The following is a 27779-nucleotide window of genomic DNA, read 5'->3' as shown; positions in this document are numbered from 1 at the left end:
TAGCAACTACCTAACACCCTAGCAACCAACAGGTATATTGTAGCAACCATCTAGGAACCACTAACTAAGGCCATATAAGGCCATCCACTTGGAATGTTATAGCCAACCCAACTACATCATAATTGCAATGCTCTAGAATCAGCACCCAACTGGGATAGCACAGCGACCACCCAGCAACACTATGGAAACTCTCTAGAAACCTTATGGTATATCATCACCCATTTAGGAACAGCCTAGCAAACAGGTGAAATATTATAACAACCACCTAGTTGGTAGATGCCTACTACTGTAGATGCCATAGCTAATATAGTGGAACCTTTTATTGCATATTTTGTTCTGGAAGTGTGCTTGTATATCAAAGCAAAGTTTTCCATAAGAAATAATAGGAAAGATAATTGGTTCTACAAGCCAAAAATATTTATATTAAAAAAATTAATACAAAATGTAAAGTAAATAAAAACCAATTTCGACAGTGTTTCCGTTAGTGTGTATTTTTGTATGTGACTTGAACCATGCGTCTTTAACAAGGAACCTCTGTAATGACGTGCATGCAACGGAAACACTAATCCCTGACAGGGAGAGACTTTAGAAACTGGATCTTTAACAAGAAGCCTCTCTGATAACACTTGCTTTTGCTTTATGCATGCACACGTGGTCACACAGTTGTGATCACGTGACGCTCGACAGACAAAGCGGTCGTTTATTAAGTTCAAATTTATTACAAATCAGTGGCTGTGCCCGTCTTTCAAAACGCTTGCAGACCAAGTTACTCGCAATCCAAGGCTCTACTGTACCTAGCTTTGTGATAGCGACCATGTGGAATCTGATAGAAACCCCCAAGCAACTATCTGGAAGCTCCCTAGCAACCAGCTGAAATATCATATTCCTTACCTAGCAACACCGTAACAACTATGCGGAATATCATTACAACATATATAATTTTACACATAATAAACATTTAGCCTTTTAACCTTTTATCATTTAAACTGTTGATGACTTTAACAGGTAAAATGACATGTTTTCTTGACCTCTCGAACTCCCCGCCTCACTGTTTTATCTCATTTCACTGCTCAACCTCTGTTCACAGCTAAACCCCGATCAGTTTCCATAGCTACGAGGTAGCGTTTAGCTCTAATCCGTGCCGACCTCTGACTAACTCCTGCCCTCTGCCTCTTCCCCCATACATTGTGCTGTTTAGCACAAACACAGATAACTGATTCACAGGCCAGTGGAGGAGTATGAGAGGAATCATAATGCAGCATTTTTTTTCCTCCTTCCAGCAGCAGCAGTCTCACAGCAGTCGTCTGGAGGTTACACTCCTGTGCGTCGGCCAACAGTTCCACACCACCACCATCATTATTACTGCCACAGTGCTAATTCCTTTGTGTTCGTTAAGACTCCACGGTGGAGCGCATTAGCCTAATGCAGGTTCGCGACCCCGCTGTGCCAAAGTGTGGTGTTGCACCGTTCTTTTTTTTTTTTTTTTTTTTTTTTTTCTTTTTTTTGATCTCAGGAGCGCGCCGGTGTGTTTTTACTCTCTGTTTACGGACCCGCAATCACAGCTCGCAGCTTTCATGAGACAAAATGATTTATTAGCCAAGGTCGTAAAATAGTGTCAGCTGGGCGCATGTTGTTTCTGCTCTTTTAAAATCTGTTGTGGAGTTTTTCTGGGACTAAACAAACCCTCAGTGGCTGTGTCCTGTTCCACAGTCTACTTAAGCACTATTCCCTTTCTAGCTAATCCATGTTAAGGGAGTCTCGGATAAAGGCTCTTTTTGTTTTACTGGATAATATTCAATAAAATATAAGTAATTTACTGATGTATGTAGAATATGTGCAAATTATTATTATATAATACACTTCTGGGCTAAAAAAAAAAGTGAAAGTCACCACCTGGATTTAACTAGGTTAGGAGTTAAGAGCCTTCCATTAGATAATTACTGCAGTGATTAATATGGTTCAGCTGCAACAGGTTGTTTAATCCTAACAGATTCAGTGAGTAGCTTTTCATTACTTAAACAACCATATCAGAAAATGTATCTTGTGGTCTTGACCATGATGTTACTCTGTTTCAGTAGAATAAATTTTGTTTTCTGCATTAAGCAAAGAAAACAACTAAGGAGGTTGCTGAAACTATTAAAATTTGGCTAAGCACAAAAAAAAAAAACCTGACATGGAAAGAAATGCGTAAGTGCGTTTGGGAAATTTATTTATTTCTTTTTAAAAGATTGTGATCAAATCACTTAAACGCTTAGAGAAATTAAATTATATAGAAAAAAAGGCTTCGGTTTTCTAGGGCACATAAATATAGTTTTCTAGGACACATGCATATTAGACCTTGGAGTAATGAAAAAAGGGCATGTGGTCTGATGAGTCCAGATTGACCCTTTCCCGAAGTGATGGGTAAGAAGGAGAGCGCATGTAGGCTCGCTGTACAAGCCTCTGGAGGCAGTTTTATGATCTGTGGTTGGTTCTGTTGGTCAGGTTTAGACATGGAACATTATGTGGCAATAAAATGAAGTCAGCTGATGACCTGAATGTCAGTTGACTCCATTGAGAATCTCTAGGATGTGCTAGAGAAGGTTACAACCCTATATGGTTTGTAATTAAACTTAACATGCCTGAACACCCTATTCAATTTACAAACTTTTTATTTATTTCAAGCTACATAAAATATCACAAATTGATCCTTTTTTGAATTAAATTATGTCTAATGCACTGAGAGGTAACTCCTGTCTATTAAGATTAATTTCAATATCATTCAATATTATTATTTTAGTTAATAAAACAATACAAACATCTATTTCATGCCTAACAATCTTCACAATATATTAACCAATTATCTATTATCATGAACTAACGAGCTACCAAATGCTGTAACTCACTAGAACTTTACCTGACACGAGCTAGAATTGAATGCTCACCTAACAAGTTAGCTGGTTCTTCAACAAAGCACAAGATTTATTTTTTTCTGCAGAAGATTTTTACTTTATCAAGAACTTTGCAGTATCACTGTATCCGGCGGACGTTTGGTTCCTCGTTAATCTCATACAGGACAAGATTTACTCTGGTGTAAAAACTCTCAGCTAAAACCTCAGCTGAACCTCATCAATCGAACCAAAGCCAAACAGTGCGTCATATTTCAAAACATTTATCCCATAAATGGTTGACAGAACAGAACAGCATGAGGGATGCTGGTTAAAAAAAAAAAAGTAACTGAACTCCACAGCTAAGCCACAGAGGAGCGTGTGCAGTGCCACTTCAGGATATTGGTGATGGCGTGTGACAGGTTTAATAAAGGCATCGGAGTAACTGAGGGTTTATAGAGTGGGAGTGTTGTCACTATGCAGTCATGTTGTGGGCTAAGTGTAAATCTGATTACGGAGTTGTGAAGCTATTATCTCCCTCTGAATCGTGTTTCAGTTTGTTAGCATGACGTGCTTAGCGCTTAGTTTTGACACACGGGAAAGCCAAACTAAATTTTATAACTTTTGTTTTTATAATGTACAAATGAGTTCTGATTGGTCAAAAGGTGTTGATGGTAGTTTTCTCGAGTAGTACCTCATTTATTTGTTTGTGTAAGAAGTCTCCAGTGTCAGCTGCGTCTTTTTGTTTAGAAACTAGCTGTAACTCCAAATTTAAAAAGTAATTCTGAACAAATTTTTTAATTTATTTTGACACATTGATGTGGTATCAAATTGTGCTTTTATTAGAAAATAAACAACTTTGAAATGATAAAAGTAGCTTTACACGGTTTCATCTTTGATTATTTTGCTGTAATTGCACAACCTTGAGTGTTTTGTGTCGATTTAAATTTTTTTGGATCATAGCACTTTGATAAAGGAAGCTGTGCCCGAACTGCAGTACTTTTTCTAAATTATGACTCGTATTAATTAAAATCTAGGAGAAAAAGGAAAAATACTCGCTATAATTTCCTAATTTTATTTTGCATTTTTTCCCCATCTTCAGATCTGTTTCAAAAGACTCGTCCATTTTGGAAGTCAGCAGTCTGTCCACTCCACGGAAGCTCACAGAGACGTCCCAATTCAGCACTCCTGCAGCATCTAGCAGTAAGAACACCACAAACACCATCAACAATAATGACAAAAACAACTCGGAAACAAAGTAAGAAAAAAAATTATGTACCAGCCTTAGCCACCATAATAACAAATTTATCACATCCCACACTTCAAGGTCTTAAAGCACTCAGACAGATGGGCTTTTCACAGCTCAATTATTATTTCTACGTTTTATAGTGTAGAAGTGACGGCTTGTATACAGTACACCTGTTTTTCAGCTGAGCTATTTTAACACTTTTGACATTTTATCGTTATTTTCCTTATATAGCTCCAGGCCTGCTAACATTACCAGACTATCTTTAGCTTCTTAACTTAAAGGAAATAAATCGACCATTAGACCTTTTTCTGCTTTTATTGGCTTATGTTAAATACACAGTTATGTTTTGTCATGTGATGCAGATAATTGATTTTCTAGGTGAAGGAGTTTGAAGCCTTGTTCAGACTTGCACTGGTCAATCCGAAAATGTTTCCTTATTCACGTTACATTTGCTTGTCCATTCATGCAAAAAGCCATCTTTGAGTAATGATAATTCTGACTTTGGATTTTCACGTGATTGCCACGGGTCCACGATGCTGCACATTACTGTGGTAGTGTTTTCTGTTTTAGATGTATATCTTTTTTTCTTGGTACTTTGTGAACAAAGTAAACATCTACACTGACACTGGTATCGCAAACTCGAAATGGATGACAGGTTTTTCAGCCGTACATCAGGCTTAGCAATAAACCACAATGACACAGATAAAATGAAAGGCTATGTTGTTTCAGACACCAGCGATTTTGACACAAACACAAAAAATCTTATCAAAATTGTCTTCAGATTTCTTGTAAAAAACGATTAAATTATTGGTTCAATATAAAACTCTCTAACAAGTTTTAAGATTTGTAAAAAAGGCAAATAATATATAAAATATTTTTTTACATTGCTAGAAATCTTCATATTTTTGTATTTTATATTTAAAATATTACATAAATATAGTTTAATATATAATCAATAAATATGTGTATATTGATTAATTTATATAGATTTTTTCAATTAAAATTAATATATTTTTTGTTAAGGAATATATAATTTTTTGTAATAATTTCAAAAAAAAAAAGTCAATTCTCTAACAAAATATATTAAACTATATATAAAAAATCTTTTTTGATGTCTTTAGATCTTTTAACAAATATATAAAAAAATTCAGAATTAATTTGACTAATAATTTTTTTTATTGCAATATGAAAAACATTTAAAGACTAAAAGTTGTTAGATTTCTAATAAAATATAATACGTCTTCAAAGATTTCTGAAAGATTCTTGCTTTTTAAAAAACAAAAAATGTAATCTATAAAAAATATATTTTCAGGTTTTTCATTTTCTTTTATTGTAATCAGAACTCCCTTGTATAACAATTTTGGACTAATACATGTCCTAAAAACTTAAAACCGGAACACCCTCCTTCATTTCTGTCATGGTGAGTGAGGTCTGTAGTGAGAAGAATAAAGGCCTTTTAGTGAGGAAACCCATTTACAGACGTACCATGACATAACGTACGCATCAGCCTCCTCCGGTTTCCACATGTTTAATGGAGATACCGTCATATTGTGTTGCAGTAACAGCTGTACCGTGTGCGGGGCCTCCCTGTTCTGGGGTTATTAAGCAGCGTGAGCTGTCGGCGCAGTGGGGGCGAAGGCCTCGTTAGCCCTGTGTGGGCTCGCCTCCTCTGGGGGACCCTGCTGCTTTTATCAGCTCCGCCATCCTACCCACCGCTGTCTTCTTCTCCCACATCTGCTGTCCCAGAGCTCTTAGATTAAACACAAGCACAATTATTACAATGCTCATTTCACTGACTTGTTAGCTAATTCCCTTATTTACACTCAAGCTGTCCTCTCGAGCCCTCTGGGCTTGGATGCCAGTAATCTGTCCTGACATCATGATAAATTAATGTTTGTTTAATTAATTAGCTTTTTCAATTAAAGTTTTACTTTGAAAACTTTTAGAAATAATGATTACGTTATGATCTAAAAACAAATAAACTAATTTATTTCTGAGCTTTTGCATTATGTTTAAGTACATCATTGAGTTTGTTGTTCATATAAAAGTACACAAAATAAAATTTGGTGTAATGTTAATCACTGGAAAACACCAAACCCCACAGCACAGGGTGCAGGAAAAAGTGTGTGCTTTTTAGGAAGCGTTACTGTAACATATGTAGTTTTTTTTTTTTTAAGTTCAAAATTCATGGACAAACGATAGCACAAAAATAAGGCACTAAGGAGCTGCTGTGAATGCGTACACATTAATGTTACCCCTGTTTATAGGCATAGTTTCATATTAAAATGACACTTTGCATTTTCCTGTGAGAGCTTTTTAAATCTTTAGTTTAGCTTTGTGTTTCAGCCTTTTAGCTAGCAATGATATATGCTGAATGTCAGTGCATCATGAGATAGAAGTGGTGTTTCCACTTAACAGAGCTCTGATTTTTTTTCTTTAAGTATTTTTTACTCATCTGAAAATGCAAACATGAGCAAGGTATATAGTAATGCACAAGAATTATTGTTGTGCTATGAAAGTACTATAAAGATGATTTTGATAAAAATAATGACGCACTAAATTAAAATGAATAAAATAATAATAAATATTTTAAGAAATATAGTAAAAAATCTTTTCTTTTTTTTTTTATAAATCCACCTTCTGCGAATTAAAAACGTTTTTTATTTTTTTTTATTTTAGAAGGTGTCCTAACTGCTCTTTTCTCCCTGTACGTCTTGTTGCTGCCCATCAGTTCATTACTTTTCTTTTAATTGCTTCTTTTTTTTTTTTGCCAAAGAACACCCCGGGCCAAGGTAATTCTCGCGCTAACGGCACTTTATTCCAGCGCTGCGTGAAAAGCGTGCAATTAGCGAGGCTGCTGGTACTTCAGGTGTAATAGAATGCTGCCAGTAAAAGAAAAGTGCTTTCTCTCAGTGCCGAGGGGGTTCTTCCTTTTGTCACCCACTGTTCTCTCTAATGGCCTCGATGTTCCTCTTTTAGGTGATAATTGTGGTAATTATTGTGCAAACTACAGTTGACAAAGTTTATCAAATTGCCATAAACATTTGGTGCATCGAGAGAAATTAACAGGGACTGAGAATTAAAAAAAATTGAATTGTAACGTAGCGACTGGAGAAGTGGGAAAGGCGTAGAATTTGGACAGGAATCAGGTTTGGAGAGTGTGTTATGTAGTATCGTAACAATAGATAAAAAACGATAAATTAAATGTGTATAGAGTATATAGTGCTGTGCATCATGCAATTTTTTTGTGATAGCTTCCCACTAGTCTTGGTAAAGCTTATGTTTTATAGCACGGTTCAATATTTAATACTTAAACATATTGCTTTGTTCAAGTAGCGTAAGTCGATAAATAACTTGAGCTGCGAATGAACATCAAAAAAAAAATCTAGTTAGCGAGAAATGTACTATTAAATTCAATTCAATTTTATTTACATATCGCTTTTAACAATTGATATTGTCGCAAAGCAGCTTTACACAATCAGATGAATTATTATAAATTGTACGGAACGTGTATGAATCGAAATACAAATACACATACTAATACCTAATACCGAGGGGATTGGTTTTGATTTTAAATAAAGATACTTATTGGTGTTTAAAACAAATTTGGTGTGAGAAAGTGTCTCTTAAACCTTTATATTTAACAAAGGATATTTAAATAGACATCCTTCCAGTCCCCCTTGGCACCCTGTATACTGGATCAATCGGTATAGAAGATGAATGAATTAATATAATTTTGTGAGATGATGATATAATATGCACACTGTATACTATAAAAAAATATTTTTTTAATAATTAAAAAAAGTTTGTAAACGACCATCATGCTGCAACTATGTACATTAATTTTTAAGATCTTACAATTTTTTTTCTTTGTAGTGGTCATTTTTCAGGGGAAAAGTTGTAAAATAATATTTCTTCTAAATAATCAAAATACAAATAAACTTACTTAAGACATTAATTAAAGGATAAAGTTTTGATGATGGTAATCAGGGGTGGAGAGATGCGTAGCATATCTGTCTCGACTATCTACCTGTCTGTCGGTCTGTCTGTCTTTGTTTTTATCCCTCTTTTTTCTTTCTTTTTTTCTTTCTTTTTAAATTTGTAGTCTGGGTAGCAGATACATGGAAGTAATTGACAAACTTTTATTATGATTGGTCCACTCCTTGTATATATACTCATCACTTTCAGAACACACTACTACGTCTCTAACCGCTGTCCTTCGTGTGCGTTATGTAGTTCGGGATTTGCAGGACGATCTGGACGCCGACCCAGAAGAGAACAGCGCCGAGTTCATGGGGATCCTGATCAAAGCTTTGGCCAAACTCAAGAAGATCCCCGAGACCATCAACGCCATCATGGAGCGCCTGGAACCGGAGCTCAAGCAGATCCTTAAAAGGTCCACCACCCAGATCGCAGACCACGCCTACCAGAGGGGGGAAATCCTGGTGCAGGACAACCAGCCAAGGTACAACCCGCCGAGTGAAGCGATTTTATAAATATATATATAAAACTGTTCTCTTAAGAGTTATTTTTTCGGTCCATTTGAGTTTTTTTTTCCTCCCCCCTCTGCTCCTTCACTCACTCTTTCTTGTTCAACCTTGTGGGATCGATGGTATCCATTCTCACGTCTTATTCATAACTCCCTCATTTAGACAAATGGCGTAATCCATAAACTTACCCCAGCCTGCATTTTCTTAAGTATCACGAGTAGCGGAGAGAAACAAAAGCAGTGGAAAGAGAAGGGAGATAATGATGGCACTTAAGAGAGCACTTACCCAGGCCAGAAATGAACTCGGCGCTCTCAAGCCGTTATTATTCTCTCGCTTCTCTCTGCATTCTGACGCTCCCGCGCTTCATTACAGCCCGCGCGGAATATCGGAAAACCCTCGCAGTCGGATATTACGCTCTGTTTCTTTATTGCGGTGGGAAACGTAAAGGGTTTTCTGGTCTTGAATCTCACACCGCTACGTCTGCGTACTGTTTCATTTCCAAGTACTAGCCTTTCCCTAGCCTTCCCCGTAATGAACATAAAGTAAAGATTTAAAAAACTTTGCGTAGGTTCTCAAAAGTTTAGTGTAGAGAAATATTTTAATTCTTCGTGGTCTACGGTCAACCTCCATTTAATCAAATTCTGTCTCTGAGAGTGTGTATGTGTGTGCGAATGCCTGTCTCTCACAGTGTGTGTATGCAAATGCAGAGTCCTTGAGTGTGTGTGTATGCGTGTCTCTCTGAGTGCGTGTGTGTATGTGTCTCTGAGTGTGTGTGTATGTGTGTGTGTGTGTGTATGTGTCTCCCTCTGAGTGTGTGTGTGTGTGTATGTGTGTGCGTCTCTCTGAGTGTGTGTGTCTCTCTCTTTGTGTGTGTATGTGTGTGTGTGTGTGTGTGTGTGTGGAGTCCCAACCCTTTTTTTTTTTTTTTTTGTCTCCTGCTTTTTTTCCCTCTTATTTTTCTTTCCTATCATGCGAGCGAGGCAGCTTTGTGAGATCCGTGTCCTCCAGAAGTGTCCCAGCGTGCCACCTGAAGACAAAGCTCAGACAGATGTTGGTCCCTCCAGCGGCCTGGGCGAGCTTGACAGATGTCGCTAATTGTTGTTGGTGAACATCTGCTGCCGCTCAGCAGGGAGATCCTGTCAACACCCTTCTGTCTCTGTGTTCATTAGAAACTTCCGGGGCCTTTCAGTTCAGCTGGAGGCGTCTCTGAGGCTTCACTCGAGCGCCTGAACGACAGCGCGGACGCTCGGATCATATCAAGAAGAAGAGGAGGTGATGTCATGATGAAGGTCGCTTCGACTTGTATTAATCCTCTCTCTCTTTCTCTCTGTGTGCTGCCCCCCTCAGGCTGCTCCTGGAACTGCTCGAGCTGCTGTTCGACAAGTTTAACGCCGTCGCTCAGGCTCACAGCGTCGTCCTGAACCATCTGCAGCAGATCGTGGTGTCTCCCAGCGGCGCTCACGAGGGCATCAAGCTCTACGAGCAGGCTGACGTCTCCGCCAAGATCCAGACCGTGCTCCAGGTCAGCTGATGATTCATTAATCATTTATTTTTATTATTTTTATTATTAAACCGTATCGAGATCCGCGCAGGTGATGATACCCTGATTGTCCTGTTACACTAAAACTAAAACAGCTTAAAGATTAAACATACCATGAGGGATTTATCTCACACGCACGTCCATCACGTGACCCTAGGGCCGGCCAGAAGTAACTAGGCGGAGTGTAAACCTGTTACACACACACACACACACACACACGGTGCAGTTACAGGAGTCAGGTGTAGCGCGGAGTGCAGCGCAGAGCTTCTCTTACACTCTCCACACCTCGCTTAATTAGAGCCTGCTAATTCTGAACGGTGTGTGTGTGTGTGTGTGTGTGTGTGTGTGTGTGTGTGTGAGACAGAGAGACGGAGTGTAGTGGCAGATTGATAGACAGGTGAGGTTAGCAGCTGCCACAGAACCCCGTTGAGCATCATGTGATAAACGATGCCATGCACAGTGTGTGAGACTCTGTGTGATAGTGTGTGTTTGTGTGTGTGTGTGTGTGTGACAGTGTGCATGTGTGTGTGTCCTTGCGTCCTTTTTTGTTGTGTGAGTTTGTGTGTCCTTGTGTGCATTTTATAGGTCCCCAAGAATCTCTCCCTCTCTCTCGGTCTCTCTCTCTCTCTCTCTCTCTCTCTCTGTCTCTCTATCCTTGTCTCTGTTTTTCTTTCTTTGTTTTCTTCTTCCCATCCTTCTGTTTTTATTAAACCCCTTTTCTCTATCCTTCCTTTAAGTTCTTCCACAACACTTTTGCCTCCACTTTGCTTTGTGCATTGGTGCGCAGTCTCGTTGGAACAGGAAGGGGGCTGTCCCCAAATGAAATTGTCCAAAATGTCCTGGTATACTGAAGGATCAAGAGTTCCTTTCAGTAAAAGTAGGAGGCCGAGCCCAACTCCTAAAACACAACCCTACCTCATATCCCTTCCTCCACCAATCTTTAGACTTGGCTTAACGCAGTCAGACAAGTATCGTTCTCCTGGTTCTTCTCATCCGTCAGTTTGGCGGACAGAAAAGCGAGATTCGTCACTCTAGCGAACATTGGCTCTGCAGAAAGTTGGCGACCTCTGTGCACTATGAGTCTCAGCATCCGCTCACTCTGTGATTGATCTGTGATTTTACACTTCGTTGCTGAGTCGCTGTCGTTCAAAATTGCTTGCAATTAACAGTTGACTGTGGAATATTAAGGTCTTGTTCATACGGGCGTAAAATTTTTGGATAAACGAACTCGCTCTGAACGCCCTAGACGTTTATGTTGCGTTTTGTAGTGGCACTCGGTTGACTTCTACACATGAATCTTCTTGTTTTAAAAATTGTAATTAAATATGTTTATTAAATTAAATTAATTAAATTAAATTAATTTATTTATAATATATAAAAAAATATAAAAAAATAATACGGCGACATAGGAAGAGAAAAAAGCACAACGTCGGATTAAAGGAATTTTTTTGTGGTTTATGAGGAAATGCGAAAATTTCCCTATGTATAGCATGTAGGATCATGGGATATATCCGGTCCTCCGAAGCGTAAAATGTACGCAGAAAAAAACGGACTAGAAGTGGTTTCCTTGCGTTCGCTGAGATTTGAACACCAAGAAAAAGCTGCATGCAACGTTTTTTAAACGACGTATAAACGCGCAGTCGGACAAACGCACGTCACCAAAGCCCGTGTGAACACTCTCATTGATCCTATGTGTAGAAAACACTCATCGCTTCATCCACGCTCACCGGACGCTACGAACGCCAGAAAAACGCCCGTGTGAACAAGGACTAAGTGGCAAGGAAATTTCATGACTGGACTGATCGCACAGGTGACGTCCTATCACGGTACCATGCTGGAATTCACTGAGCTCCTGAGAGCGACACATTCTTTCACAAGTGTTTGTAGAAGTGGTCTTTTATATACACCTGTAACCATGGGAATGATTGGAACACCTGAATTCAAATTTTTGGATGGGCAATGTAGTCTACAGTATCTATCAATCTGTCTGTCTATTTATTTGTCTGTTTCTCTTTTCTTTTTCTGTTTCTGTTTCTTTATCTCCCTCTCTACATTTATCTATCTATCTATCTATCTATCTATCTATCTATCTATCTATCTATCTATCTATCTGATCTATCTATCTATTTCTCTCTCTCGTTCTCTCAAAAGTGTTTAAGAGGCCTCCCCGTGTCTAGAACATTAAATGATAAATAAACGTCGCATGGTTTCTCTTTTCCTCTCTCGTTCCTGCAGTTCCTCATCTCTTTCTGTGTTTTATTACATTCATCTCTAGAGAGATGGAGGCTGTTTCTTTGTGTGTGTGTGTGTGTGTGTGTGTGTGTGTGTGTGTGTTCGTTCAGGAGAGCAGTGGAAGGAAATGAAGGGAGGAGAGTGGCTGTGGAGGCAGAGAATGAGTAAATGGGTTCGTCATCACTCCATCAGCCGAGACGAGGAGTTACCCAGCAACACACACACACACACATACACGTACATACACACACACCTCACACATGTGAAGTGTGTTGGAAGGGACTGAAAAACCACATCTTTGACCCCTCTCAGGTTGAGCAGAGGTTCAGGTTTTATTTTTCATTTCGTACTGATGACGTGTAACTAATGGATTGAGTATGAAGTCATGGAAATGTGGTTCTGTTGGTAATCCATTAAAACACACACACACACACACACGGCAAAGCGGGATAAAAGGCATGGATAAAAGTATTTAAAGGTCAGGAATGCTGTACGGGGGTGGCGTGAGGAAAAGAGGAGAATTTTACTGTGACCACTCACCAAAAAATTGATTATTAGTCTGCAACAGCATGTCATGAAGTGATTTATTAGCCATTTTACACCGTAAAACACACACCGATGATTGCAGTTTAATTACAGACGGCATTGATCGTCTATCAGGGAGACACTCTGGGAAAATAGAGGTGACTCGCAAGAGGTGGCTGCTAAATAAAATGAAAAAATGTATTTTTTTTTTTATCACATGAGTTTCGATATTGTCTAATGCTCCGGGTGTCGCTAAATTTAGTCGACCAAAAAATGAAAAACGAAGAAGCCTTTATTTTCATCGTAATGTACAACACAATTAGCAGAGCAACTTCTAAAACGGGGCAATTTCAAGAACTATATACATTAAAAATAAAATGAAACAGTAGACGGAACGCAGACAGACTACGGTAGAAGAAGAACCTTGTTTTATTTGCTTGATATTGTGCAGTATCTGCCGAGCTTTAAATACTAAAGCTTTATCAAAAAAAAAAAAAGAGCGAGTTGGATTGTTTTTTTGTATGTGTGTTTTTGTGTGTGTTTCAATTTCTACAAATCTCACAGTTTACACTCAGCTGTCACTGATGGCTCTTAATATAATCTCTCTATTAGAATTCTTGTAAAGAGAAATGAGCTTTTTTTTTTTTTACATTTAGTCAGTTGTATTACTCCTCTTTTCATCCTCTTTTTTAATGTAAACGACAGAGACAGCTTGGCAGGCTTGGTACGCTTCTGATGATGATGATTAAGCACCAGCTGCCTTAAGCTATATGTACAGTAGATCAGCACGTACAGTGTCGTATACACCCAGAGAAAGACAAAAACTGATCTCATGTCAGTGACAAAATGGATTATGATAAAGGAGGCTGTAGTGGAGCTGGTATTACTGGGGTACGAAGATAACAGCGGTTTTAGGTGATGTAAAACGCCACAAACACAAGACCTTCAGGTAAAAGATGAGGCTTTTTCCTTTCATGTTATAACTTAAGATACATTTTTTTATTAGTGTCTTATGGCAATTTATTCATAGAAGAAAATGGTGTCTTTGGGTGCTAATACTATCATTATCACACTTTTATTTTTTTTTTATTTTCGTACAGCCCAATCACCCCATCATATACACCCAGACACAGAAATCGCCCACTATTAATATCTTGAGGAATCAGATGGACGGCTTTTCTGTTTTAAAGATTTTAACCAAACAGCCATATCCTTCTAACAAAACTTAATTTAAAACTTTCAGCCAGGTGTAATTGAAAAATTCTCGGTTGGGAAAAAGATTATAATGAGGATTCGATTGGGTCCTGCACCCAACCCATTTGCTCCCGTGGCCATATTGCGCTCATGCTTTGGTTTGATCAGGAAACAAAACATATAATGAAATAAATTATGACAATCCAAAAAAAATTAATAAATGAATAAATCAAAATAAACCCTCTTTTAAAATACATGGGTATTTTTTTTTTTTTTTTTCCTTTATTTAACCAGGGGAAATCATATTGAGACTATAGTCTCTTTTTCAAATGGTCCCTGGCCAAGAAAGGCAACACTTTAAAGTTTAAGTAAAAATACTAAAAATAGAGAAACCTCATCTACAATACACAAAACATATCATACAACATCACATAATACAGATCATAACCACACAACCAGACAACAATAAAAATTAAATGCAACATTTCGAGTGTAGAGACAGTGACTTAGCAAAAAAACAACTACTCTTTATTTCTCTCACAGATTCTCCCTCATTTTTGCCCACACCTACACAAAAGTACAAAAGTTCAGCCAGGTCTTCTACAAAAAAAAAAATTAAATAAAAACGGAGGCGGTTGGTCAACCTTACACAGTGACCTGACTCAAAACTGATTATTATCATAGAAATGCATAGAACTTCTTAATGTAAAGAAACAAAATTTTCTTAAAATTGCTTCCGTGACCACATTTTTTAGGGTTAACAAGACAAACTTCACATAAAGCATACTTAAAGTCTTCTTTTTCAAGCAATTAAATCACTAAAGCTGTAGCACGAGCAGTTCCCAAGTTGTACCTTTCAGAATCAGCACAGTCGCCTTCCCGGGCTAAAGCACACTCTCTCACACACACACATCGGACTCAAAGACTGTATAAAAGCTTGTAACTTGGGAACCGTGCGAACTAAGAATTAATCGATTTCAGATTGCATAGTTGAAGCGATGCAATTTCAGTTAAATTCAGTTTTATTTGTATAACGCTTTTTGGCAAACGATGTAAAAAAAAACAACAACAAAAAAAACCCCAAACATTTGTCCTGATGCACAATTACATCCATACTTTACAATTTCTCCAGGAAAATTCTGTAATTAACTGATTAGGCCAGTGTTAGGTATGTTACATGTAGCTTCCTCAAGGAGTTTCTTCTGTTTATTAAGAGATAAAAAATTGCATGTTATGTAAAACTATGGAACAGCCTCTGTTTCTTGGTTCTCTTGTATTGTAATTCCATAAAACCTTAAAAACTTAAATAGAAAAAGGTTTACCTCTGACACTGGAGACTCCTTCCACAAATGTTCCATAGACGTCTTTCTATGTTTTTTTCGGTATTGCATTGTTGTGAAGTATTTTTTAGTATTTGTATTTTTCTCTGTTGTTACTACAGAAACAGTGTGATTTGTTGCACTACTGTCGGAGCTGATATTATAGAAAAAGAAATCTGACCAATCAGAACCCTGAATTCATCAATGGGGTTGGTCTCTTATGCCTTCAATAGCACCAGGGTTTAATGATGTTTACACTAATTATTTAATAAGGCAGCAAAATAGGTGGTGTATATTTCTGCCTCCGAGGTATAGACAGACAGACAGACAGACGGTCTAGTCTACTCTTCTAGCTCCACCGGATGTACTGATGATCTCTTTTTTTAAAAGGGAAAAGCTTAATGAAACTCTGTCTAAGGTGAGAATGAGCCACGGGCACAGCGGACACGTTCACACGTCGATAACCTCCTGTTCGTCCAGTACTTAGCCGGGATCTTGTTATCTTTCTCTCTCCCTTTCACTGCCTCTCTCACTTTCATTCTGCTTCTCGTCCAGGTTCAATCTGTCTTCCTCCGTTTCCCCTCCTGAGAAAGGAAGAGAGGCATGATGAGCATTGACCTTTTAGCACGAACAGGAGACATGACACTTCTGGGTGGAAGGATGAGAGAAAAACGTGATCAGTTCTCTTTGTCGGTCTCCTCCTGAGTCCTTCTCGTACTCCTAACTGTGCCCTGTTCGGTCATTTAAAAGATGCCTAAAGGTTTTCCTCTTTTATTGGTGCCTTGGCTCGAAAATTTGTATTTGTGTTCAAATTATTCACTCACTGGGTGTGGCTTAAAGCAGATGTACTTCCTCAAGTCCGTGTGGTGAATTCTGGCGCTGATGGTTCCTCAACCTCAGCTACATCACTTTGGCTTTCTTCTCAAGATTCGCACTCTATTTCATAATATTTAGCAGGCTAGCTTAAACTTTCGAGACCCGTACCAGGCAGGTAGTAAGGATGAATAACCGAACATCATAAGTTCATTTACAATCATTTGTATTCTGTTTCATCCCCATTCTGTTTATTATATTGTGACCTCATATAATAAAAATGGCCCCTCCCCCGTCTTGTTGCTCAGCTATACACTTCTCTACAGAGGTGTAGCTCATTTACATAGACACTTGAAATACCATGTTTAGAAAAGGAGTGACACAATGGGAGATTGTGAGATTATTAACACACTTTGGAGAATTCTGACATCTGTACTAATTTGTTTAAGAAACAGTAATATACACGACCTTCAAAGAAGAAACAAGGTTTATATAAGATGAATAAAAAACTTGGAGTCACCTTTTCTAAATTGCTTTTGATGTCTATCTGACAAACGCTTGCCTGATAATTTCTGATCCAGATGTCGGTGAAACCCGAGGCGACAGAGTCCAGCCTTATACTGTGCCTAATGAACTGAGAACATAAATATATTTGTAAACAGAACAGAAGTTAAGCGAGGAGGAGGAGGTGTAAGAGATGCTTTGAACCGCAGGCTTAAAGCTTTATTCCATCATTAACGCGCTCTGACTCAGTCAGGCTCCTTATAGCACTTTCATTTAAGCACAGTTTGAAGGAGTCGTGTTGACTCTCTTCTTTTTGTGCGCAGTTCAGTCATTGTTTTTTTTTTTTTTTTTAAATCGCTTGACATTTCATGACTCATAGGCTCGATGCGACGTCTCGCTCTTTCACACTGATGCATCGATGGAACAGAGACGTTTGTGAGAATGTCACTGGAAAAGACACACCTGAACTTCTGTTTTGAGTGTGTGTGTGCGCTCTCCTGGTCTGAGCAGCAGAACTAGATGAACTGAGAACAAGCAGGAGAGCGAAAAAACAAAACAAAACACAAGGACGTTACAAATGATCCATTCTGACAAGTTGTTTAGACGTAGCTTGAGCCGCATTTCCTTGGAGTAACCGGTCTGATGCCTTTTCCTCGCATGTCAGTGCTACTAAGACCCGTGGGTGGAAAAAAAGCTAAATTGCCACTCCGTTGGTGTGTGTAAACAGCAGACACATGGCAGCTAAACGCATTATTGTGCTTTAGTCTAAATGATGTATTGTAAATGACTTTAGTCCGCATCACACTCGTAAGACTCGTGAGAGTTCCCTACAGAGTTAAATAATTGCAGCAGTGTGTGGTAAATTTCTTTCCGTCTTGGAGCGCTCGAAGGCCCACGCTCCTCCATCTCTCTCTCTCTCTCCTCAGGCTATTCACCCAAAGCCTGCTGGATGTCCTTTTGAAAAGTGCAGCTCTCGAAATTCATTAATTACGGCCATAATCACGCATTTTTGTTTTGGCATGTGTGTGTCTCTCAAATGACTCAGTTTGTGCCGGCCGCTCTAGGAAGCGGCGACTGGAATTCTAATGCTCTTCTAATCTCGCTAATGAGAGTATTTGAATAGAAAGACTTCAAAATGGAAGAAAATGCTTCATGAATCATGGAGGGCGTGTATTCTTTAGTATAATAGGTTTGTACAATAGATAACAAATATATATTTGTACATACAAGGCTGTTCGGTTCTTGAATGAAATGGAATTGTATAATATAGCCCTTCATCAATAGACACTGTCACAAGGGTACTATATAGATATACTGTACTGTACATAAGTTCTTGATAGAACATTTCCAGTATTTAAATATTATCCTCAAAAAGCAAGGGCAAGGAAAAAAAATTCTCTGAGATGAAAGGAGAAGAAAAGCTAAAGATCAATGCAAGGTCCTTCTTGAACCTTTTGTACTTTACAGTCAAAGAATTAAATTGAACATTTCGGTATTCAGTACTCTGTAGTAATAAGCTCGAGAAGTTTCTCTCGCAGCTGTATTCGGGCGACGTCGAGACGAACACATCAGTCTGTGTGTAAATGTGGTGAGTCATTATTTGATAATGACTAAAGTGAGACACGGCGCTGGGAGACTCGACCTGTTAATCACGCAAATTGTACAACACATTATGGTGAGTTAGCTAAATTTATGAAAATGAGATACATTAGTAGAGTTCAGAGCAGAAGCAAATTTACAGACGGTGCATCGGAGGATGTGATTTATTTATTTATTGCTCACTTTTTTCCACAACCAGGATTTCATTAGTCACACGCAGATGATTTTCTAAGGTGCCAATACCGGCTGGTATTACTGGAGAATGTTCTCGCCACTACTATTCATTACCACAGCTACTTCTACATACTGCTAAATGCCACCACTTCTCCTGCTGTTGAATACTAGCACCAATCTAGAACTGCTACTACTAATCACTAGTGCACAGTACTAGTACCGTTACTACCAGGAATTCGCAGGTCCTAGAGCAACCACAAATTGTGAAAAATCTCAGATTTTGGATGTGGTAAAAAAACAACAACAACCCTTTATGTCACAAAGTTATGGTAGTTTAGCGTTAAAATGCATAAAAAATTACATATTGCCATGAAAAAAAGCCATAGAAACATATATTTACGGTTTCCGCGAAATTGCAGGGTTTTCCACTAACAATTATTAGTTATTAGGTTCTAGGGAAAATCCGTGAACAAATGAGGCTGTGAATTCCTAACCGCGACTTTGTGAGGGTTGACTGTATTTTGAAATGCTATTTCTACAACAACTCTACTTAGAGTAAATCTTATTTCCAATTTAGTTATGCTCCTACAAAATGATTTTTTGTTTCTCAAAGTACTACTCCTACTACTGCTAGTAATTACTGTTACTACAAATACATTTATGTGATGTCACAACATGCTATTTATTCTATTGTTATATATTCTATATGTTAGATTATTTTGCTCCGCCAGCACATATCCTTCCACGACTGGCAGAGCTGGAGACCAGCAGTTAGTTTAATTAACAGGGTGAACTTAGTTTTAAGTGCTTACCAGTGCTATGTCGCTGAAAGGTGAGGAGAATAAATGTTAACCATGGAAGTGGTGGATAGTCTCAGACTCAGGTGGTGGGCAGGTCTGAGAAACTTATGAGATTCACTTATTCTACTTTAAAAATCTTATTCTACTCTTATTTTACTTTTTCACTTATTCTACTTTGAAAAAAAATGTTAACTAATGGTTCTGAGGTTGAATCCCATAGCATTAAATGTAAAGCTAGTGTGCTAGAGTTAACAGTCCCTTTGTTTTATACACCAAGTAGTGCTCTTGAGGTTAAAGAGAAATTTGGGATATTTCAGCCTTGTGTTAGAAGCTAGTAAGCTTTGTACCTCGTCTTAGGCGCGAATAAACCAGCCTGGAGGGTTCATGGGCAATTCGGAAGGATTTAGAAATACCTACGACAGAGATGGCGTGTTGTTTAAGGTGACATTATCATATGCGTGGTCTTGCTGAAAGTGTTTCTGGTTTTAAATGTGGGTTTTGGGTTTCTCTTTCCAAGTCACTGGGGACTGTACAGACCTACTCACCCATGCTGGCAATTGACATCTAGTGTAATTAACAATTGTTAGAGTACCTGTGACATGGAGTGATCCATTTAGTTAAACATTCCAGTGCTGTTATGCTGTATATCACCACTCGGAACGCCTCTCATCCAGTCAAATTACTCCGGAATTGGAACTGTTGCTGGAAAATGCGATCACTACTTTTGAATAATACTAAATTCTACCCCTTTAAAAAAAATTTTAAATGAATTTTCATCACGTCACCTACTAATATGTTTATTCCTACTGACTGCGGCATGGTTGTCGGTTCCGGAGTATTTTTAGTATTTCAAAAATTATTGATCTCCTGGAATTTCACTCTCTAGAGCAAAATTGCATGTGGTCCAGCAAGAGGACCCACCAGGCCAGCCGAGGTCTAGACTGTTATGTACCTCAAAATATAAATCAATGCTTTCCCACCTGCCAGACTAAAGAGATCAGTGTAGATATTGTCTTATTGAACAAAATACAATGTCTTTCCATAAATAGGCATACATAATCCTTCATAAAATGGATCTGATTTGAGTCAGATCTAGTCTGTTAGTCTGTTTTGCCCTTCAGGTTGCTTTGGTGTACAAATTAACCAGTGATAGCGTATGGTAAACATTTGTTGAAGCTGGTTAAGTACAGTGCACATCAAAAAGCATGTACAGTAAATCCCCTACATACAATCCCCTACCTACATCCACTACATTGTAACTCGAATGTATGAACATTCAAGTTACAAACTTTAAAAGATACAAACATGCGTTAGATCATGTGTCCGGCGTACATTGCCCCGTACGTGCATCGTGCATCCCAGGATGTCCGGAAGCGACCGTGAATAAGCGGCGATAAAGAAAATACTTAAGAGAATGGACCTTCTTTTAAATAAACAGTTCAATCATCAGCACGACTCTAAAGAACACTGTGCTGTAATGTTTTGTGTATAGCAGGTTTTGTTAGTATTCTAGACCATGGTTGGTGGACTTACGAACAAACTGGACTTATGAACGAGTTTTCATAACAGAATTCTTTTGTGTGTTTTGGATTTACTTCATTCAGAATGTGAGAGAGTTGCATAGGAGCTGTGTTTGGAGTAAACTTTAAATTTTACCTTAAGAAATATGCTTCCCTGAAAGTACAAATACTAATTCAGACCTAATTTTGTTAGATTTTTCTAGAATGCGTATCTTATCCCTGATGCTGATGAAACCAAAGTAGACAAAATGACACTGTGTGCACATTATGAATCGTAAAACATGTTTAAATATTCACGCATCCGTCACTGGTACATAGCGGGAGTGTAACGTAACGACAGCGAGGCAGAAATGAACCGCTCATCTGATTGATTGGTTTTTAATTAAAGATGACGTAGTCACGTTTTCGTTGTCGCTTTAACATTTTAATCAGTGTGTCATTTCACTGTCTTGCCCGAGGCAGTGTAAATATGAATGTTGGGAAGTGCTGTGTAATCAATACTAGGTTATGAATCGTGCAGTTACTTTTATATTTTCTCCTGTTTTCCGTATGGACAGTGTATTATGGTTTTTTAACGCTGCTATATTTCTATTTTAAGTACTGTGTTTCAAGTTGTCTTCTAGTCTAAATTATGTTTGAATGCAATTAAATAATTATGTTTGTACAGTATATATTAACTGACACACACCTTTGCTCTCTGGAGTAACCCTATAATAAAAGGCTACAATTAACACCTTATATTTCATAGCATGACTTGTAATACGCAGCAGTACTCATTAACAGATTGTGCTAAGTAGTTGCAGGTTTTTTTATCGTCTACAGTGTGAAAACGCTCAGGTTTTTTTATGTTGCAGACTGTGTCATTATGTCAGAGTTTCACAGGGCCACCAAAACAAAGGGTTTAAAATGGCGTTGTATTAAAAGGTACAAAGAAGCTTAGCATAAAATTGATAATCAGAGTCACAATATTGTGCAACAAAAACAGTGTGATTTTAAAAAATTATAATTTTTTCACATTTAATGATTTGACACCTATTTTTTTTTAAAGCGTATACAATTGACTTTATATTGATGCCCATTGCATAAATTAGCAAATTTTATATTATGTAGAAGGCTTTGAAATGATCTTTTACAACAACTATTTTATCATGTTAATTTTGTTGACGTAAAATTAAGGTACATGCTATCAGATTCTTTATTTATACAGTAAATCTGTTTAATTAGAATGCTTGTGTAATTCTCACTATTTCCTCTGAATAATAATAACGGAGAATGTTAATTGCGAATGTTAATTTAAGCCCAAATGGTTTGTAAGTACTGGACATTTCTTTGCCTTTATTTTAAATACTTTTAGGTAATTTCTTTAAAATAAAATGCTATTATTCTATTAAAATGACAAATGCAAAAGGAAATTATTGTCTAGAGGTGTTCAGGTGTTACTATTTGCAGGACTCCAGATGGCGACTTAAATAGTTGCCAATGTTTGATGATCTAACCACATGCGCTCCTGTCCACAGTGAATGTACTTGGATGCATGTACTAACTGAGTTGCAAAACAACTGAAGAAACCAATTTAGCATTTGGTAGTATTTTCTCATCTGTGTTTTAATAATGTAAAGAATTTCTTTATTTCATTCCTAATAGCTTTTAAAACTCATCAGAGCCAGCAATAAAATAGAGACTGAGTAGTCCAGTGAAAGTTCTGGCCCAACCGGACTCCATCAGAATTCCAGCATTGTTATCAGATAATGCTAGCGAAGCACAGCTAACTACGTTTAACTCTGAGTGGCTACACAGGTTAAATTTTGGCTTACAAAAAACTGTTTTCTAAATATTGATCTAGTTCTGGAGTCGACTCTTGTTAAACGGTAAAAAAAATTCTCCTTTTTTTTTTTTTTTTTTACTTTGTGCTATGTTTTGATGATTAATTAATTGCATTAAAGCCTGCAGATTTATGTCAGCTGGATGTTGTAATTAGAGCAGCGTGTAATGTTGCATTCGATAGTATGGCGAAGTTCGTGCACCGTGGCTCATGATGATAATTATCCTTTTGAAATGTCACCATTAATCGCTGAGGAAAGCGCCAAATTAAGAAGCTTAACTGTTCCTACATGTGATCTTTTGTCACCCATAGGTGCAAGCTCAGAACGCTGTGTCTCATTTGTTTAGTGTGAGACATTTAATTTGGTTACATTTACGTTTAATTGTACAGAGATTTAATAATAAATACCTTTACACGACTAGAATTAGAGGTGGCAGGAGCATGGGGAAAACTCTGTAAGAAAACTCAGGAAGTAGAAACCTCGAGTCAAATCAGGCTCTAGGGAACTTAGCCTCTTCAAGTTGAACCTGGAGTGTGGGATTATAAATCATTCCGGTGTACAGGCGAGGAAGAGTAAAAACAAACAGCACTGAGTGTGTTGAAAGGCATGCTATGACAGACTTTTTAAGGAGGTTGTGAGTTAAAGTCCTGGGATAAGAATGGAAGAGTTTTTATATGATCCCAGCTGGTACAGATTTGTAGTATTTTGGCGGGATCATTCTTTGGAGACATAGCAAAAAAGGGCAAGTCAGAAAGTGTAATAATATGGTCAAGAAATTTTGTTTGTTTGTAGTTTGTGTTGAGACTTAACATTAAAGAATAATGTTGCAAGGAATGGTTGTCATGATAATAAAGGACCACAATTAAGGGAGTCCATAAAGGGCAGAAGTTGATTGTGGTGAACTGTATTATTATTTATTTAGAATGAATGATCAGATATGGAAAAATATGTGGCTTTTCCATTAAGCAATTTGTATGTAATTAAACAATTTTTTTCTACCCCCCCAAAAAAATTACCTGCTTGCAAAGCTGTATTTCAGCCATCAGCTTTGTCACTGATATTTTGACTACCAGTGAGTACACTGTGTATCATATATTTTTACCTAATGAGGAATTTATTCTGCAGAATGCTGTTCTATGTGCAAGCAGTTTCAGGGTTCACACACTAGCAAAGCAATACCAGGTGTGTTTAATAATACACTTCAGACGTGGGGCATTAAAAAAAAAAATATATATCTTTTCACATTATATTCTGCATCAGCGTCTGCACCTAATATTGGCTAAAGGACTTGATGTTTACCCAAGAGAGTTTTAAAGAGTCCCAAATACTAAGTAGCAGGTTGTTGCAGAGCTATGTGCATTTTTAGGAAAAGGCTGTACGGCCAGCAATGATCTTCATTATCTTAGGTACTGATAAACATCCTGTACCTTTTGGTGGAAACAGACGCGTGGGATCATAATAGACCAAATATTATTATATCATACCATATTATAGTCACTGCTGAATTTTATAGGGAGTCTGTGCAAATCAAATAGAGAATATGCACATTAAACCTTTTATTCTTCTAAAGACTGACTGGACTGTCTGGAGCTTGGTAATGCATCTACTGCAACCTCAGCCTCCAGCATACTATTCTAATAGTTGATGGGAAACAACGTTTGCGCTGGTTTTGGATTGTATATCTTAGCTTAGCAATGTTTCCAAGACGAAAAATCATGCTCTGTAATGGTGTTTAGCTTAACGATAACTTTTGAAAGAGTGCTGTGAAAAAGGTAAATCTCGTGAAGTTTCTCAGGACTGTCCACCACCTCCATTATTTATTCTCCTCACCATTTGGATACACAGTACTAAAACTTTCACCCCTGTTATCTACACTAAATGTCAGTCGCCAGCTCTGCCAGTCGTGGTTAGTTAGTTCCACCATATGGAGCAACTGGTTAACTGGTTAAATAAACAGAAAAAACATCATCTGTTGATAATAAATAGTGTTTTGTATAAAAGCAATATTACACTCAAGGTCATGCTGTTGTACTGAATATCAACACATCTGTGATATCTTTGGTACTCCGGTGTGCCATCATGCCTGCAACTGCATCACAGCCATGCCGCTATTCAGTACATCAGTATGACCTCGAGTGTGAGACAGCTAAACTTCTGAAGTTAACAATACAACCAAACTCTTATTTAACAGAAAAACCTTAAAGCATCTACACCTGTGTTCTGAAAATTTTACAGTGTCTGAAAGTTACAGGTTTGATACTTTGACCATGCGAAGCACATACATAGGGGGACTGCCATCTTTGCCATATTTTCTGAAATGGTTAGGCAGAGATTGTGTTTTTTTTTTTTATTTCCCACAATATTTCAGTTTTATTTATTTATTTTTTTCTATTATTTTTCTCCACTAGCTGCAACATTATAATTCAGTGAAATGGAATCACAATGTGATCTCAGTCACAGCTATAGTCACAAAGGCCCAGAGATGATGAAACATTTTTTTTATTTTTTTTATGGAAACTTTTTTCATCTTCAAGGACAAATTGGAAGCAAATGCAATTTCCTTTTCACTTTGGATTGGGGTGAAGCATGAGGAAATAAGCCTCGTCATTTTCTTTAATTTCTTAATGCACTTTATTGGTGCTTGACGTTCGGAGTGCATGTACACACCTGAAACTCCTTCAGCACTGTGCTCTGATTTAATTATCCTGATTTGTTGGCTAATAGACTGGGAGAGGGCTGCTTTTCTGCACTCATTACGTTAAGGACGCCGCTTTCATGACAAACTACAGGGGCTTTTTTATTGATATTTTTTAGGGCTTAATTTTGATTAACCTTTGCCTGAGCGTACAGACCTGCAATCCCATTGAAATAAAATGCTAAGTGTACTGCGACAAGGACGCTCTCACACAATCCAGTCTTGTAACTAGGGATGCTTTGTGCTTTTTTTTCAGCCTTTGTGCTGGTGTGTACTTTGTGAAGGATATGAAAGCTGTTTTGGAGCCCAAGAGTGGTCCGATCGCTGGCCCTCTTGGAAATAATGGTCTGGGGTGCACCTCCACTGAACCTTGGTGCAAGGCTCCTTACATGAAGAATCGAATGTGATCGGTGCAACGTGTCATGTCACTTCCTGTTTCAGCGACCTGAGCACTGTAATGAGCTCTCTTTTAAGGTGCGGTTCAAGTGCTTGGACTTATAACATCACGAAAAAAAACATCTTCTTCTGGGGGAAAGTCTTCGTAAACGAACAAGTCCTTTTTTCCCCAGTTGTTCCTACACATCCTAAAATGCTGTTTTTTTTTTACTTCTCAAGTGTTGGAACCAAAAGCAAAACGATAAAACAAGATCTGACGGATAAACCTTACACCTACCACTTTGCAAACCTGGAATCGTGAAATCAATCCACAGTCGAGAGGAATTTTCGAAAGCAAACCTACGATTATGAGCCCCGCCCCCAAAAATGTCTAGGTGTAGACTCTAGGATTCAGGCAGAGTGTTTCGTCTGAAGTGTAAAAGCGTTTGCCATTTCATCCAGGGTCGTCTGCTCTTTTCTTGGAACAAACCTTGAATATAGATTTTCCTCGTCTCGTTTTTCTTTCTCTCCTGTGTTAAAACCGGCTATTACAAAATGTTTAAAAATAGCCAGCAAAAGCACGATGGTGGGGTTCATAGGGGATTGGGTATTTTCTTTATGGCAAAGAATAGCCGATGATTTCTTTCCCCTTCTCCCGAAAGGTCAATTGGGGCTCTTTATCAAAGCTTTTATTAAACGGGTGAGAGGCTGTGATTCTCAACGACGTCCCAATCAATGCGTCTTTTATTTGTGGCACTTCATTAAAGTTTTCCCATATTTATTTATTTATTTATTTACCTTTTATCTAAAGCCACGTGTGATAAACAGAAGGAAGTCACCCTTGCATTTACCCCTGCATTTAAAGCCATGCTATAATGGAGAACTGAGATGAGTTCATGTGGAACCAGTGAAACATGAAAAGTTATTAAAGTGATAAGGAGCAAACAAATAAAAAAAAAAAATGGCCCTGAGAAGTTATATAAAAAAATTGCTATTGCCAGTGTTCTGCAAGACGAGCCAAGGTTTTTTTTTTATGCAAATAAATTTTCAATGCACTTATCCCACTGTTTCACTAGTGCTTGGATACCATCAAGGTAGAAAGTGTCCGGCCTCCCAGGAACACCTTTAATGACTCAAACATGTGGAAATGGCTTGAAGCAAGATCAGGAGTGTTAAAATGCTTTACTCCAGCTAAGAGTCTAATCACTGTACTGTGCTTGAAGTCTTTTATGCCTTCATTCACCAGAAATGTAAACATTTCAAATATATATATATTTTTTTTGCCATTTTAGAGGAATATACCATATTTATTGACCTTAACCTTAACACATTAAGTATATCATTAGCTGTGATTTTTGAAATAATAATTTTTTTTTAGTTAAAACAATTTTGGCAAGTTTTCAAAACTTTAACTCAGTGACACGTGCTGTTTTACCTTTTTTTTTTTTTTTCAGTCCTTGCTGTTTCCTCACTTTATGTCCAGGATTCCTGGGATAGGCACCAGATCTACCGTGACCCTAGCTTTGAAGATCAATCAGTTGTTTTGTTCTTTATTCAAAAGTGGGGAAAAAAAATATTGTATGCACAGACTCTATTGAAGTGTTGGAACGCCTGGCTCATGCTGTTCCCAGCATGAAACGTTCTTTAATAACATCTTGCAATAAAGGTGACTTTGGGATCTAAACTTCACAGTTGCAAATTTTTGTAGCTCCAGCTGAAAGATAGCTATGGTAAATGCAATATGAGGACTTTTTTTTTTTTTTCCTGACTGTTTTTGCCTATCTTTCATATTCTCAGCGATGTCTGATTCCATACAGAAAGCTAGCGGGATGTTAATGATGGCCCAAGGATATGATGGAGAAAGCTCAGAGCTTGGTAGCGGGAGATCTCATGGGTCAATACTTTGTACTTTTTTTTTTTGTCCCAAGAATGCTTGAAGGAAAACAAAACTTCACATCAGTTCATTGACTCATTTTGTACGGCCATTCGTTCAGGACTTGTTTGGTCTGGCAAATAACATCATCGATTCCGGTTACTTTTTCACACACAGGAGAAGTTCT

The 27779-nt window shown here is 37.8% G+C and overlaps 1 protein-coding gene across 1 annotated transcript in view; it reads left to right on the top strand.

The window, feature by feature from the left end:
* Positions 1 to 27779, top strand: part of exoc4 (exocyst complex component 4) — a 163617-nt gene that overhangs the window by 11834 nt on the left and 124004 nt on the right. Inside the window, exons 5-7 of the mRNA XM_053508669.1 lie at positions 3970 to 4070; positions 8353 to 8581; positions 9954 to 10128. Coding sequence (XP_053364644.1) covers positions 3970 to 4070; positions 8353 to 8581; positions 9954 to 10128 — 505 coding nt within the window. The remainder of the gene's footprint in view (positions 1 to 3969; positions 4071 to 8352; positions 8582 to 9953; positions 10129 to 27779) is intronic.

Source organism: Clarias gariepinus, chromosome 12 (assembly GCF_024256425.1).
Source record: "Clarias gariepinus isolate MV-2021 ecotype Netherlands chromosome 12, CGAR_prim_01v2, whole genome shotgun sequence".
Taxonomy (NCBI): Eukaryota; Metazoa; Chordata; class Actinopteri; order Siluriformes; family Clariidae; genus Clarias; species Clarias gariepinus.
The sequence above is the reverse complement of the archived record's forward strand: the minus strand, read 5'-3'. Positions and strand labels throughout refer to the sequence as shown.